Source organism: Sparus aurata, chromosome 16, assembly GCF_900880675.1.
Source record: "Sparus aurata chromosome 16, fSpaAur1.1, whole genome shotgun sequence".
Classification (NCBI taxonomy): domain Eukaryota; kingdom Metazoa; phylum Chordata; class Actinopteri; order Spariformes; family Sparidae; genus Sparus; species Sparus aurata.
In genome coordinates this window covers 3,061,315-3,076,996 of record NC_044202.1, presented here as the reverse complement: position 1 = coordinate 3,076,996, position 15,682 = coordinate 3,061,315, and the positions used below count along the sequence as shown (strand labels likewise).

General features: G+C 38.7%; 1 protein-coding gene across 6 annotated transcripts in view; it reads right to left on the bottom strand.

Moving 5' to 3' along the window:
* Nucleotides 1-103: 103 nt before the first annotated feature.
* klc1a (kinesin light chain 1a) overlaps nt 104-15,682 on the bottom strand; it is a 45,338-nt gene continuing 29,759 nt past the window's right edge. For 3 of the 6 annotated variants that reach the window (XM_030392381.1, XM_030392383.1, XM_030392382.1), the window contains exons 14-16: nt 9,028-9,161; nt 6,043-6,109; nt 104-4,747 (exon numbers count right to left, since the gene is read on the bottom strand). In XM_030392381.1, the coding sequence (XP_030248241.1) occupies nt 4,682-4,747; nt 6,043-6,109; nt 9,028-9,161 (267 nt within the window). In that variant the 3' untranslated portion in view covers nt 104-4,681. Of the gene's footprint in view, nt 4,748-6,042; nt 6,110-9,027; nt 9,162-10,526; nt 12,392-15,682 lie in introns of those variants that run through there. The other 3 variants (XM_030392385.1, XM_030392386.1, XM_030392384.1) reach the window with 2 other exon arrangements.

Genomic DNA, 15,682 nt, shown 5'->3' with positions numbered 1-15,682 from the left:
TCAAAACATAATATTTAAATTAAATTATGGGTCAAGACTTTGTGGTTACAACCTCAGAATTTGTTAATCAGATCAAACGTTAAACATCACAGTACAAAAGTCATGAATTCGATCATTTTTATTCAAATTCAGTTTAGCTGTAAAATAATTTGCTGGACAAACGTTTTAATGATCTTTAGTCATTAAAATAAAAGGATGTAGTGGAACATCAGTTCTGCAGACGAACAAGAAGCCTACACGTCTGAGAGAGCAGCAGTTACAGAGGACGAGTAGTTTCATGACAGCCAGTCTCATCCAGGAACATCTTCTGTACGTACAACAACACACGAGGACAGTTTGATTTCATATCCAACACGGAGGGGAATCTTTAAAATAACTGCATCTTATACACATCAAAAAGAAACAAAACGATGGAGGACGAGTTCAACCTGACATTCAAACTTGTGTTTAATATTTGTGACCGGATTTAGGATTAAGGAGAGCGGACAATTTAAAAAGTAGAAATAAAACTACAACCAAAGGACGGACTGTGAAACCTTCACTGCTTCGAGAAGAAAACAAATAAGTTTGTTGTTTCCTTCCTACATTTACATTCACGTCATATTTAAAATCTGATTAAAAGTCGTAGTTTCAGGACGGATCTGAAGTTTTTCCTCGTGTGATCATCAGCATCAGGCTGCTGGAGTTTGTCCTCCGCAACCGGGCGAAAGTTTGAGCAACGCTGACAATTTCTGTGTGAAACGAAACATTAGCGGAAAAATATAGATGCCAATAAGTGTGGACAGAACTGAATGTTCATACAAAAACACAAGAGAAAATTATGTTTAACTTTGGTTGAAATACTTTTAAATCGTTACAAAAATGTAGTGCGAAAAATGACATTTTCCTCTGATAATGACATTAAATCTCATCAAATCATTTCAACTATGGAAGCAAAAACAGGCCAAAATGACTTGATTCTTATAAACAAATGAATCCTTAATTGTGATTTTTAAACACCACTGAACCTTTAATGTGGGAATTTAAATACAGCTAAAATTTCAGGGTTAAAAATATTTTACTTTTGCAGATTTCTATAAATTTATTCCCACAAAAACATGATTTTACGCACAAATTCACAGTAAAATTGTGTCTAATATTGACACAGAACTATATTCAAGTTGCAGAAAAGGAAATAATGATAATTATAAATCAGGTTGCACCAAAAGTCAAGATGATAAATTAAGATTTTTACTGACCAGGAAACGTTCAACGTCAGGTTATGTGCTGTGATCCAACTTCAAACCACATGAACTCAGATTCAGATTTTACGTAATCGTTAGTTAACATATTCATTTTGACCTTTCTTTGCTTCCATATAACTACTTTCCTTTTTATCTTTTGTAAACAACATTACGGACGTCAAAACTTTACATTTGTGTCACTTTGTTGGCAGTTTTTCTGTCTGACGTCGCTCAAAGTGTCGCCCGGTTCATCAGACGTCGTTAAGTTATGTGCCTCGTTACTTTGCGGAGCCTCTTTACAGTGAGACGGTGAGACGATAAAAGGATTAAAGGAGAACAAGCAGGCTGACGATCAGACTGATCAACAGTCAACAAGAAGCTTCAACACTCGACAAAGTCAATAAAATCAACATTATACAGAAAATTCCAAAAATTACTACAACCTATAAGGAAATTATTGCCGGCACGCCAAGTTATCAAATCTATTCAGCGTTTACATATATTTACAGTTCAGGGCTTCGTCTTTTTGCTTTTCATTATTTGGGACAACAGATTTATATCGAGGAAGATGTTTTGGAATGAAAGCTAAAAGTTCAGAATCAGGACGGTCGGATGAGAAGAAACGTCCAACAAAAAGCTTATTACACACAAAAAAAACCTCATTCTGCAGAAAAAGCTTCGTCAGAAAATCTGATTTGAGTAATTCAGCTTTTATTTTTCTTTCCCTCATGACTTTTATGTGACTGAAGCATTTTCTAATCACTGACTGACTCATTTACAACAAGAACTCAGACTTAAATTCAGTTTGTTGATGTTTTTTGGAAAGATTTAAATCATATCGGGCTCTGTGAAGATGTGATATCTGATAGTTTATATTGATTCATTAAAATATTTAGATGAAAAAGGTGCATTATGTAAGAATCGGCTGAGTAAAACCCAACTGCTGCTAACTGTAGCTGCTATTAGCTTGTTAGCTCAGTTAGCCGTGCAGCTAGTAGCCCAGACTGTGGCCAGTAGTGTAATCAATCATCACAATGTGAAGGTAATTGATTACTTTCTGCTACTTGTTCAAATAAGGACAAAATAAATATCAATAAGATGATATTTAATCTTTTCTTTTCGATGTTTTAAACTTAAATTCTTACGTGTTGCACCTTTAAATACATATTTTGCTGTTTACGGACGGTTTGGAAGCGTTCTGGTGCTGATGTTCGACTTTAAACAACATTAAAGATTCAATAAGTGTTTTAAAAATAGATTTAAATTACATTAGATTTAGATTCTCTGACTCTTTGTACTGAAACAACTGAGAACTACATTTTCTAAATGTTAATCAACAGAGTAAAAAACTTCTGTGTCACCAGAATAAAATGATAAATAAACGTTACTCTGTTCCCTTTCAAACAAAAGAGCACGTATGCATAGTGAACATTTAATATAAGATCAATAAAACTAGAAACGTCTCAGAACGACACTCAGTCTGTGTTTTATACAATCAATAAAGACATTTTAGTGATAAATCCTTCAGTATTTATACAAAGTTTATGGTTTTAAACATTCTGATTTGTTTTTTTTATTAGGTTGGTTAATTAATTCCAGTTTAAAAGTGAATCGTAGAGAGATATATCTGTTAAAAACAATATTTAAATAGTCGTAACTATCCGGAGAATATTTTGGTAATAGCAAAAACAATACACATTACATTTGCATCTTAAATCTCAGGCGTGATAATCATTTTTAAATAATTCATAATTTGCACTTTTTTGGTTGGATTCGTTCAACTTTACTCGCGTTGTTAAGTGTTGTCTCGACTGACAGAAGTAAAAAAAAAAAAGTTCTGTAACATTTCTCCGGCCTTCGCTGAACAAATGGCGTTAATGTGTAAAAAATAAAAAAGTTGGAGTGTCGTTAATTCTGCAGTCAGTGTGTGAAACTACAGCTCGGTCCTGAGAAAGTGTCGCCCGGCCTTCACGTGCCGACACGTGTCGTCGTCGTCCCGCCTCGTTTAGGAAACGCAGCGCTGCTAAAATCTCAAGACTTTGTACAGAAGAGAGAGAAACTCTTCAGAGCAGCGCAAGCACACACAAAAAAATACAATATAATACAAAACAAAACCAAATGTAAACAGAGAACTTCATACATCAAAAAAGCTAAATCTTCAATCAACACAGGACGGAACATTTTAAAGAAAAGAGGAAGTTCCCTCGACAGGTTTCCAACGCTTCCTGAAGGTTTCCGTGGGTTAATTCAGAAAATAAGGTCAAAACTTTGCCTCAACAAAATGTGTCGAGTGTCAGGAATCTTATATTTTCTTGATCAATCACAAAAACACAGTTCAGAGCTTTTGTTAGAAATCTGCAGAGTGAACGCAGCGCTGACAGAAACGTCCGGGTCGGCCTGCAGAGAGACGTCATTGCTGGACGAGATATCTGCAGAGCTGGAGGTTAAAAGTTACTCAAACATTTCTCAAGTTGAGTTCAAGTTTAGTGGTTGAAGACGAACAGTTCCGGTGCAAAGTGGCTGAAATATTACCTGGAAGGATTTATTCTCCTGAATTTATTACTTGATAAAGACAAAGATTGACGAGTTGTGAGTAGACGTGAACAACGGGGCAGTTTTTAGTTTCGATCGAACACCAAAACAACTGAACGTGTCGAGTTTCCTGAAGTCGAGGCAAGAAAACGACTTGTTCAGGTTTAAGAAAACATTGTTGTTGGACTTAAACTAACTGCATAACTTACGTAGCTTCAGTTACGTTACTGTACGACATAATGTTAGTTATGAACGTGACGCCAACATCGACTTTCACACCGAATTCAAACAGCAGCCAGTTATTCCACGTCCACTGACTTCCTCCTTTGCTGCTGTAAAAATGACAACGGCCACCAGAGGTCGCCACCGAACAGGAAACATAATAAGCTGCTTTCAAGTCGACTTATAGAAACACGTTTGAGGAATAAATCTGTCTATACAAGTTTCCGGCGTTTGAAAACTTCACCCACAACGATTAAACCGAACTGACGAGTTATTCGAGAGAAATGTTTGAGAAACTTGAAGCTCGTCTCTGCGTCTGCCTTCATTCAAGCGACAGCATTAAATATTAAAACGGGACTTGATTTGAGAAGCGATCACACTCACATACAGTACACGCACATAGAAAAAATAAAAGATATACACACTCAGATCAGAAACACACAACGGGTCGCTGCGTGTTCGTCTTCCTCTTGTTCCTCGATATGTATTGATTAGAAAACAAACACCCATCATCCCCTCTGAGAGCACGAAATCTTCAAAAAGTGCAACGAGACTTTAAACCTGTACAGTGAGCACTTGGCGGCGTGATGCTGAGTTAAATGTGGAGGTGTGACGCGAGGAGGGTCTGATGGTGGTGGACAGGAAGTGGATTCTCGTGACCTCGCAGGTTCCCGCCTTCACCTTCCGACGCTGCACGTCAACCTTCAACGCGCCAGGTCCGTGTGGCTGGCGCTCAGGTCGCGGCTCTTTTTCAGACGATTATTTCGTTCCTGCAGAAAACGCAGCGAGAGAAAAGTGAGATCAGCGACCGACAGCTTCGTCTCGTCTGACTTAAGCTACACACGTTAGCATGCTAACTATTTGAAAGCTCATTTAGGGATTTAAACGTAATTTAATCTGTGTTTTCTTCTTGATAACAAACTATTCTTGAAGCTCAGCTACAAATAAAACATCCTCCCTGTTGATAACGTGTGTTGATTAGTCAAAATGGTGTGAAGTTAGTGTGTGAGTCATCATTAGTGATACAACTAACAAACAGAGCCTCGGCAGATAAAGACATGACAGAGAGGAGTGTAATAAAAGTATCTGCAGAGAAGTTGGTTTGTTTTAACCCTCTTGGTGAACTCGGTGGGTGGAATCACACTTTTATAAAAATGCTAACATCGACTTTTAGTAGTTTACTTGTCTGAAAAGTTTGTGCTGGAGGCCGGTCGTTAGTTTCTGTTCTCTAACTCGATTTCTAAATTAACATTAGCGGCCGTTGTTCTCTAATGAGTCATTCGAAAACGTGCATAAAGTCACGTCCTTATACTGTTGCAGGAAATCTGACCTTCACAAAAAAACTTTATCAAAACTTTATTTATAAAGGTTAAAATCCGTTCACTTGTGACTAACAAAACACAGATTAATATGCGTTAATTGCAACAAAACTGTTAGAGTTCCTTTAATTCAAAAGTAAATTATGTAATTTTTCATTATATTTTTGACGTTTGCATCTTTATTCAGACGTTTTTATGTTTTGAACGTTCTCCAACAATAATCAGAACCTAATAGATTTGTTTTTACACGAAAAAAATCTGTAAAACGCTAATTAAAGTAGCTGTTAGTCTATTTTAATCAGCTGTCAATCAACTCATCTCAGTTGGTTTAGCTGTGCTGTTAAATTTATGTCAAATAATCAGATTTTATAAGCTCTTCATGTGTTTTCTATGCAAAAATGTGATTTTATTCAAGTGATAAAGTAGAAAGTTTGATGAAAAGTCGACTTGAGCAAAGGAAGAACCTCAGTTTACCTCTTAAAGTTAGTTTCTGTCTTGTGTTACTAATTAATTTAACACATTTGCTTCATATTCTGCTGCAAAACGCCCCAAAGAACGTATTAAATCCCTTTAACCTTTAACAAACCTTTTCTTTTTTAAGATCTGAGACTCTCAAACGTTCAGTGAGTTAAAATAACCTGAACTTTGAACTTTGACCTTTCTATAAGAGGTCGTCACCCTCCGGTCACCAGCAGGTTAAAGACAAACCGACTCACTCTCTCTGCAGATACACTCGGTCTCCTTACTTGGTAGTGGTCGATCGCAGCCTTGTCCCCCACGTTAAGAACGCCCAGAGAGCTGGCTCGCTTCATGCTGCACCCAGAGCAGTGACATGCAGGAGGGGAGGAGGTGGAGGAGGAGGAGGTGGTGGAGGAGGAGGTGGTGGGGTCAGAGGTCAGAGGTGAGGGGGGTGGAGAGTCAGGTGTGAGGATTTTTTAGCTCAGTGGAAAATGGTGAAGGTGTGTGTTGGTTAATGACATCCATGATATTCTCACACAAAGTTTATTTTGGTTGCTTAGCAGCTTTTTCTCATCCTGGTTATTAAATCTAGACGGTTAATTATTTAATTTTGGTACCATTTTCCGTTACGACTGCTAAACTTCATGATCTGGGAAACCTTTATTTTTCTCTTAATACTGACTTGAAGTTGATTAAATTCACTTTAAAAACACTATTAAATCTTCCTTATCAGAAAGTGGTACCAACATGTCAATGAGCGTCACCTGAAACAGTCTTTTAATCAGCTGTGAGTGGTGTGAACTGATATTTACAGCCAGTGAAGTTCATGCAAACACCAACATTTCATGCATGAACACAAACTTGAGTAGAGTTCAGTAAGTCAACACTGCAGAAACACGTCCATCCTGATCCGAGCAACATCGAACAAATGTTTCCTTTAAAAAAAACGTGTGAACTTCCTAACTAAACATGATCAAAGGAAGCTAGCAGTCGATCTTGTACGTACGTTTCCCATCTGTATCGTAAGCATCATATGAAGGTAAAACTCCTTTTCTCCAAATATTCACTGTTTTTCTTAAACTATCACGTCTTTTTTCTCAGAATATAACATGTTAATCTTGAAAATATTATATTTATCCTGAGAAATGAAGACTTTCTCATAATACTGCATCTTTTTTCTAGGGATTTTAGTTCTTCTTCCTCAATTTTATTCTCTATATGACATCTTTTTTCTCAACATATTAACACCTTAAAATATTACAAATATGTTCTTGGACTATGATGTTTTTTCAGAGATAACATCTTTATCTTTATTCATAAAATATAAAACTTTTCCTAAAATCCATTACTTCTTGTTTCACAACATATTAAACCTGCTTCTTTCTCGACATATTACCATAATCATCTATATTTTTTGGGAGATATTCATGAGCTAGCGGGATCTTTTGTTGGATGTCATCCCGTTTATTTCTCTCCCCGTATTTCCAACTTATTGCTGCTGCTGTAAACCTTTAAAAAGCAAAAAAAAAGCAATAAATAAAAGTTTTGCAGTGACTTGATCTTTTAAAACAGTGGCTTCTCCTTCCAGGTGATCTCGCCAGTGTTTCTGCTTCTTTTCATTCACCAGATGAAACTATCAGCACACGTAACGCCGCCTTGTGAAAATGGACGTTTCTGCAGTGATGTAACTTTACCGAGACCCGTCAGACCGATCGGGATGATTAAGATGATGACAGCAGTGACATCATCATCGTCATCATCATCATCCGCCACAGAGAAGAGCAGCACACAGAGGAAGATGGAAACCAACCAGTGAGCACACAGATGAGGCATGCAAGTCCACATTCAAATGAAAACAATTTATTCATAAATAAACTTCATCACAGCATAAAATCCTGAACACAAACAGCCATGCAGACGCGTTCGTCTTCCGGAGTCAGATACACAAAGAAAATGAAAACAACAAAAATCCAAAAGCAGAAAGAGTCCGACGGAACTATTCTTCAAAACAAATTGAAAAAAATAGCCCGGAGCCACAAAATGCAATAAATAGTTGTGACTATTAGTGGTTAAAAAAAAAAAAAAAAAAAAAACAGGCAGCAAAACAAGCATGAAGGCCGTTCAGAAGCAGACGTTAGTTTGTGTCTCATTGCAGATGCTTTTCTACGTGTCGCCGTCACAGCGAGAGTGAAGAGTTCCAACTTCATCGATACCGATCTGTTCGTCCACCGCTCTCTGCTCTCTGTTAGCTTTGGTTTTCTGATCAGGTTCCATCAATACGATCTGATATCAGGACCACTGTGAGGAGAAACTCCTCTTCTCAAAACTATAAATATTACAACTTGTGTCTGAAGATTTTGTCTCACAATATTTTTTTTTCTTGAAATATTTTCTAAATATTACATCTCTTTTCTGAAACTGTACAAACTATTTTAGTTTCTCTCAATATTTAATCTATATCTTCGTTCTCAAAATGACTGTTTTTGGTGATATTTTTACTTTGATCTCAAAACTATCACATCTTTTTTTCAGATCATCACATTTTTATCTCTTACGCCTTTTCTCTTTTTCTCAAAATACTGACATTTTCTGTAAATATTACACATTTCTTCTGAAGCTGTACCTCAAAATATTCCCACTGTTCTCTTGAAATATTCAAAAATTCATTTTAAAGATATTACATCTTTATAATCAAGCTGAAAACGTCTACTTCTTGTAATATTTTGACTTTTTACTCAAGAATCTATTACGTCTTAGAATATTAATCTTTATTCTGACGGTATAAATACATACTACATGTTTTTTCTTGAATTATTAGAACTTTTATTCTCTAAATATGAGAACATGTTCTGAAGTTGTAACAACACACTTTCCTCCATTTGTAAATCAAAGTATTAAACCTTTTTTCAAACTCGATATTTCATCTTTAATCAGGACTTTAATCGTCACTCAGAGTCGATCTAACCTCCAGAGAAAGTTGAACAGTGTGCAGAGGCAGTGTGTGAAAACAGAACGGTAAATCAATGAAGTAGGAAATAAAAAGAAACGTGTATATGTGCCAGTAGAAGCTCCCTCAGTTCATGTGCAAACACAGCAGAGTTACACCACTTCACCACCAGCAAAGTAGAGCGAATCCCTTCTTTTATTTTTGGTTAGTACGCCGCCCGTCAAGCTGAAGGCTGCAGCGCCGGCTCGCTCCTCCGGGCCGGCCTGCTGGGCATAAAGTCAGAGTCACCTGTGGCGGGTCAGTCAGGGTCTGTTGGGATAGTTACCCGGGGTTTTTGGGCTCGCTGTCTCGGGTCGAGCCGCCGCCTTTCAGCTTGCGGACGAGTTTCTCGCTGCTGCGGCGGATCGACGCTCGCAGTTTACTGAAGGAGCCGCTCCTCTTCAGAGAGCCGGAGCCGTCCTGATGGGAGACGGCACAAAGTTATTCACACACTCTCTCCTCTAACACACACATGTATGTATATTAGCGTTATACAAATTCTTATAGCTGCTTGTTGTCTGATGCAGATTTTCAAATCAATAAACAGACTCTGCAAAACCTGCATTTTCATTAAGATGCTGAATATGTCGTGTCCAAATTATTCTAAATACTGTATTCAGAAGCTAAAACGGCAAGAGAAGAACATGTATTCTCAATAATTTAAGGGACTTCGGGGCTGTAATATGTCAAATTAAAGTCAAAGGTTTATTGGCAGCACTCTTCAAACGCTAATATACACACACAAGATTACAAGTGCACCATCTTCCATGCAGACTTTCTTTCATGTGCGTACACGATGCTGCAGTGCAGAGACACACTCATGTGCAAACCAGTGAAGCTACAACTCAGTAAATCTGTGCATTTGTAATTCCACACAGGTGAATTCACGCGTTTTGTTGCACATCCAGTGATGTATGTGATCAGCACAGTTCTACCTTCGACATCAGCAGCTCTAATAACACCGGTGTGGTTGTAAAAAGGCTGTAATCAAAAGTTTCCTCCCATCGTCTCTGGAGCCTTTTAGCAGAAAACTACTTTTAACTAGTTTTTCACACTTTGATGTTTAAATGATCTCATCTCTGAGTAAAGTCTAGACTTGATGTGAGGGATTTTCCAGCAGGTGATGTGGAGGTAAAACAGTTTGGGACTGTTGTAAACATTGTGCATCAGTGACACACTCATCAACCCATTATTTAGTCCATCAAATGAGATTGTCTGGCTTCAACCTCCTCTAACATCACCGTAATTATCTTCCTGAAAGTTTAATTTTATCTTCTCCACACCAACTCATCCAGAATTCGTAACTTTCTCCACTTCACGTCATGTTTCTTTTCCAACAAAAGCTAAAATCTGTGTTTTTCTTTCAGGGGGAAAACTCAGTCTGCAGATTCTCTTTCTAATCCTTCTCAAAATATATTTAATACGTAAACTAACTAAGACTGAAGGTTAAATCTGATTTATATCCCTCACTGTTTAATTTAATTAACTAATTTCCCTTCTGTAATCACTTAAGATGATCTAGAAGTAATGAATTAATCATTCTGGAGGATAATTTCTACTCGAAGACAGATGGGTAGTTTACTCCTTCAAGGACAAACATGTGGTCCGACTATATTTCACACAATTTCAATGAAATCTCGTTAGTTTAATGGATTTCTGACTGCGGCTCATTAATCAGTCCTGAGCGTGCTGCTGCTGAGAGGTATTAATGTTTAGAGCTCACTCAGTTACGAAGGCACACACAGAAAAAAGAGAGGGGACACACAAAGAGGCGACAGTCACAGGTTCAGGTGAGCAAAGAGTTTAGGTTTTATTAGAAGTTAAGAAAGACAAACTGGAAGATGCACAAACAGGACAGGACACGCAGAAAGTTATTAAGCAGGAGCCGAGAACAGAGACGAGGAGACTAGTTCACTTCATCGGTTGTTTACAGTAAACCCTCCGCACCCCCCACACCATCCTGACGTCTATATACAGAGATATACAGAAGGTGACCAGGCTGGATGCACGATGTTTAGACTTCTTCTTTAACTCTTAATAACCTCTACTCGGTTACAGGCTCTAATTTGAAGCCCATCGTGCACGAAGCCTGCTCCCTTTAACGTGTCCTCTCGCTGACATCACAACATGGTTTAGTCTGATATCACACAGAGCACAGAGCGACAAGCTAATGACTAAAACTCTAACAGGAGCAGAAACCCACAGAGCCACAATCAACGGTGCTCTCGATCATGCTGACGAGTTACGCTGATGTTATTTACAGCATGTTAGATCACTACGAGCTGTGAGTCACCACGAATGAGTTCAGATGTGAATGTTGAATCGAACTGAATGGACGACTGAGGACAGACGAGAAGCTTCGAACCTCCGTGGACAGGAAGAGGGAGAGCGAAGTTTAAAGCTTTAACTCTGAACATTTCACACCTGGAACGGATCTGTCAGAGGTTGGATTCTAAGTGCTGTTCTGGATTTATAGTTCTGATATCGGCAATTAATGGACTAACTGTTGGAACTTCTACATGCTTGACATCACCTTTTTATTTTGCACATTTGAGCCAGACCTTCTGAAGGAATAAACACCCGAAGACAGGTTAGATTCTGCTCTGATCCGAAGCCGTTTACCGACGGGAGGAGAGCTCAAATATTACTTTTTAACTTTTGAGTGTGCTGCATTGTCAGGTGTTTCTGTTCTGTAAGGTAATGTGCGATGGGAAAAAGAAGAGAACCAGAATCTCAGGTGACTGCTGATTGGACTCATAGTTGACCTGAATTCAGACACATACACCCCTTCGGTACGTGACGCTGCCTGCTAGCTTACGAGTAACGTATTTAAACACAAATGACCGTGTGGTCAAACTTACTTTGCTGGTGGTGAACAAACTATTAAACAACCACCGCTGCTGGCAAAAATCTATCTGACGTAAAAAGTCGAGATATTCACGTGACGTTTAGTCTTGTTCACTGACTTTCTTTCTCACTCTCCTGGAAGTTTGAGCAAAAACTGGTGCTTACTTAACTTAACTTCTATAAGTTTAAACAACTCAACAAACTATCTAACAAAGGTCTAGTTTTTAGACATCTTGATCCAGGAGTCCAGGACAAAATGGACAGAGTTAAGCTTTAAAGGAGAGGTGGGAAACAGAGATTTACTGTCAATCTGTCCTCATAATTCTTTAAACAACCTATTAAATGAGTCTACAGCCAGAATGAAAGTACAGTTTAAAGAGAGTGACAGAGAGAGAGAGAGAAGCAGAGGAAGGTGTTAAAGGACAGCAGAGAGAACATGATAAGAAGCACAAATTTAATGTTGCCATAAAGAAACATCACCCCGGTCCTTTCCCACCCACAGCACATACACACAGTCGAGTACAGAGCTTCAAGACGAGCAGGAAGCAGAAATTTGAATTTAGACAAACAGGCCGTCTCCACATTTCCCCCTAACCCAATAATCGCTCTGGTTCGACCCGGCCCGTGAAGAATCCCACCAGAACCCAGAGGAGGTGGTGGTGGTGGTGGTGGTGCAGGAGGAGAAAGAGAGGGGGAGTCAGAGCTGAAGAAAACTGCAAAGCTGAAGGGGCTGAGGTGAGGCGAGGCGTCCGTCATGCAGAAGACAAGTTTTTAGAACCATTACAAGGCATCTGGAGTTATGCCTGCCGCCGGTCGGACGGAGCAGGAAGAGAGAAGAAGGAGGGAGACAGTGAGACGACAGACAGAGAGTTTGAGAGGAGAAATTCAAGATGGAGGGAGAGAAGATGAAGGGAAACAGAATTAGAGAGACTGACAAGGTTATCGACGGGGTTTCCAGTCAGACACAGTATCTCTACCACCTTGTGCATCACTTAACTTCGTAAATCTTTGCTTGTACTGTATTTTCTGGTCTTGCTGATACTATGCCAATGAAATGTGTACTTTTTGGAGGTTGAAATGTGAATAAGGACTCCCAGAAAGAAAAGCAAACACCATTTGGAAGCTAACTGGAAGAAAAAAGATTAAATAACTTAAAGTTTAAGTCAAAAGTCTGACTGTTATCAGAGCCAAAAAGAGGTAATAAAATTATGGAAAAGCATAAGTTGACCTGCCACAGTAATTCAATTACTCACATATTAAATATGTACATGACCTTGATAATTTAGGTTTTGGCACCAACTATCCCAGAACTAATAACAATTTATTTTAAATCCATTAAAAACTGCAGCAGCTACAAATTCTCATCCAAACAACCCACAAATGGAGGTTCAGCTAAAATATAACTTTCATATCTTTATTTTTGTAGATCAGAACAGCAGAATGTTGTAGCAAAACATGATTTATATCCTAAAAACAGCCCAGAAAGCTTTAAAAACATGTCTGTTCTATGTCTGCTCCAACCTACTTAAGTTTCTGGTAAAACAAAAACACCCAGACTTTAGCTTCTCGGAGCCCGGCAGCCATTTTCCACAGCCCGGTCCAAATGGCCTGAGGTCTCGCCCACTGACTCGTTAAGAGCTCCAAAACCCAGAAAACCAAAACAAACTGAAGAGGAACCGACTGATCTCACAGGGAGATGACAAATGGAGGCAGGAGGGAGTTATAATAAACAAAATATACGCCTGCAAAACTCCAAATCCAGATGTTGTGTGAGTAACCTGATACTTATGCTGACCAACCGTAACACACTGATTTTACCTTTCTTTGATTTTATTTCAGGATCTGTGCATTTAACCATTCAGTGTGAGTGACTGTTGTAATTCATAGACGTTACCACTAGGTGGAGTCTTTGCACTGTTTAAAATGGTGGAGAGATACTACGTCTGCATCTGGATCATTGTTAGAATATCAAGAAGAACAAGATTAAACTCTGTTAGAACACAAAATAAACACAGAGGAGATGCAGGAGGGAGAAACATGAGAGCAGCTGGACAGACACTGAAGGTTTTCTGTCAAACTTTGCATAATACAGACTTCTGACAACGTGTAGGACATGTCTTTCTTTGGCTTCATAGGTCTAAAGCAGGGCTGCAACTCAAGATTGATTACATTATAAATAAATTTTCTGGACTGAAGATGTCAGAAAATAGCAAAAATGTCACAACCTCCATTTGTTTCCTACATTTCGAGCTACTTATTAAAATCTAATCGCTAAAGTTTGATTAAAAGATATTAAACACAAGCTAACTGAATCATAATAAGAGTTTTCTGGGTTTAACATGTAAATGTTTAGCTTGTAGGCCTACTAAACATCCAGTCAACAACTATCCTTCCTGTCTGGCTGCTAACATGCTAATAAAAGAACCAAAGATGAGAAATAAAAGATCAGAAAATTCACACTTTACATTCTCAGGCAGCAGCTCATCACACAAATGCAAAGGGGAGACACATTAACACAGGCAGATAAAGCACAGTGGACACAGATCACAAACATCAACAGTGTCCAGAGGACACAGAAGGAGTACAGTACAGAGCCCGTGTAGAGTCAGATGAACAGACTGATGAGTCACGCTGCCTCTCAGAGGACTTTTTATAAAAAGTAAGAAGGAAGCTGTTGTCACACCTGCCTGTGGAGAGAGCTGCAGTGGAAGTGATGATTTCTTTGACATTTTGGAAAGAAAAATGCAGTCTGATATACTGCAGGGACGCAGCGGAGGGTAAAAATACCCGAAACCATGTTTTTACTCATCTAATGTTCACTTTATATATTTAATACCTGATTATATTCATAATGCAATCATACTTATCTACATATTAATATTCATACCATTTTGGATAACACTAGGGATGTCATGATTTTCCAAAGCCATGATTAAATAGCACTGAAGGCTATGCTATGCTATGCTATGATGAGTGTCTGGAAATTCAGCTGCAGGCTAATGCTAAGCTAGCTGTGTCCTCTATTGTTTATTTGTCTTTGGACTAACAAGTGGGCAGACGTGGACAGACACAAAGTTGCTGGTTTGTCACATATATTTACGCACACTTGGTTCGTGTAATAAACTGCACAGAGTTTTTAAATTCCTCTTATCTGTGTATTTTCTGTTTTTATCACATCTTTTTATTCACTTATCCTGTTTACTGTTTGTATCTACTTCTCTGATGATGCTGTAACGCTACATCTCCCTTCAGGAATCATTAGTTTGATCTTATCTCGACTCAAATCAAAATCCGGAACGCTTTTACGTTTAGTATCCTTGATGACTCACAGTGTAATTTACATATAATCTCCTTCCAGCTGAAGCTCTTTCCAGACATGACAGGCTGCTTTCCTGATATAAATAAATGCAGAGATCAGCTGGTGGTGTGAGATTGTCTGCAGGACACAGTGTGTATACACACTAATGTGTCTCACACCAAACCTCCCGGAGCCACAACAAGACGTACAGGAGAGAGATGCTGATTGGTTGTTCAGGGCACTATGACTACTGTTGCTATGTGAGCAGGCCGGCTCAGAGCAGCGGCAGCAGCAGCAGCCGTTAAGAAATGAAACGATGAGCAGCCTACAGAGACTCTACATCTACATGTTCTGCCACTGCAGTCACCAGAGACTGAGAAAATACTGCAGATACCGTGAAGCTCTCTGCGGCAGAGGATGTTAGGTGGGTGTTGGCAACATGAGCGACCAGAGGGATCTTTACTGCTGCTGTGAAAGCAGTTTTAAGACTTGGAGTTAGTTGGGAAAGCTCTACAGGAGGAAAGTTTAGTGGAAAGGAGTGTTTAATATGAGCAAAGCACTATGTAAATGTAAACCACTAGGACTGGAGCTCAGGCACCTACTGTGAGAGACTGAAGCGTCTCAGCAGAGCAGCTCTCACTTGGTTTTATTAATAAAAGTCAGTCTAACAGCGAAATACAAGCAGAAGCTATTCTAGTAATTCTGACAGTCAATCAGCATTAACAGTGTAGCACAGTATAAATGACCTTTATACTTTGATTTTGCTGAACTGTAAGATTCACTAAGTACTGAACAA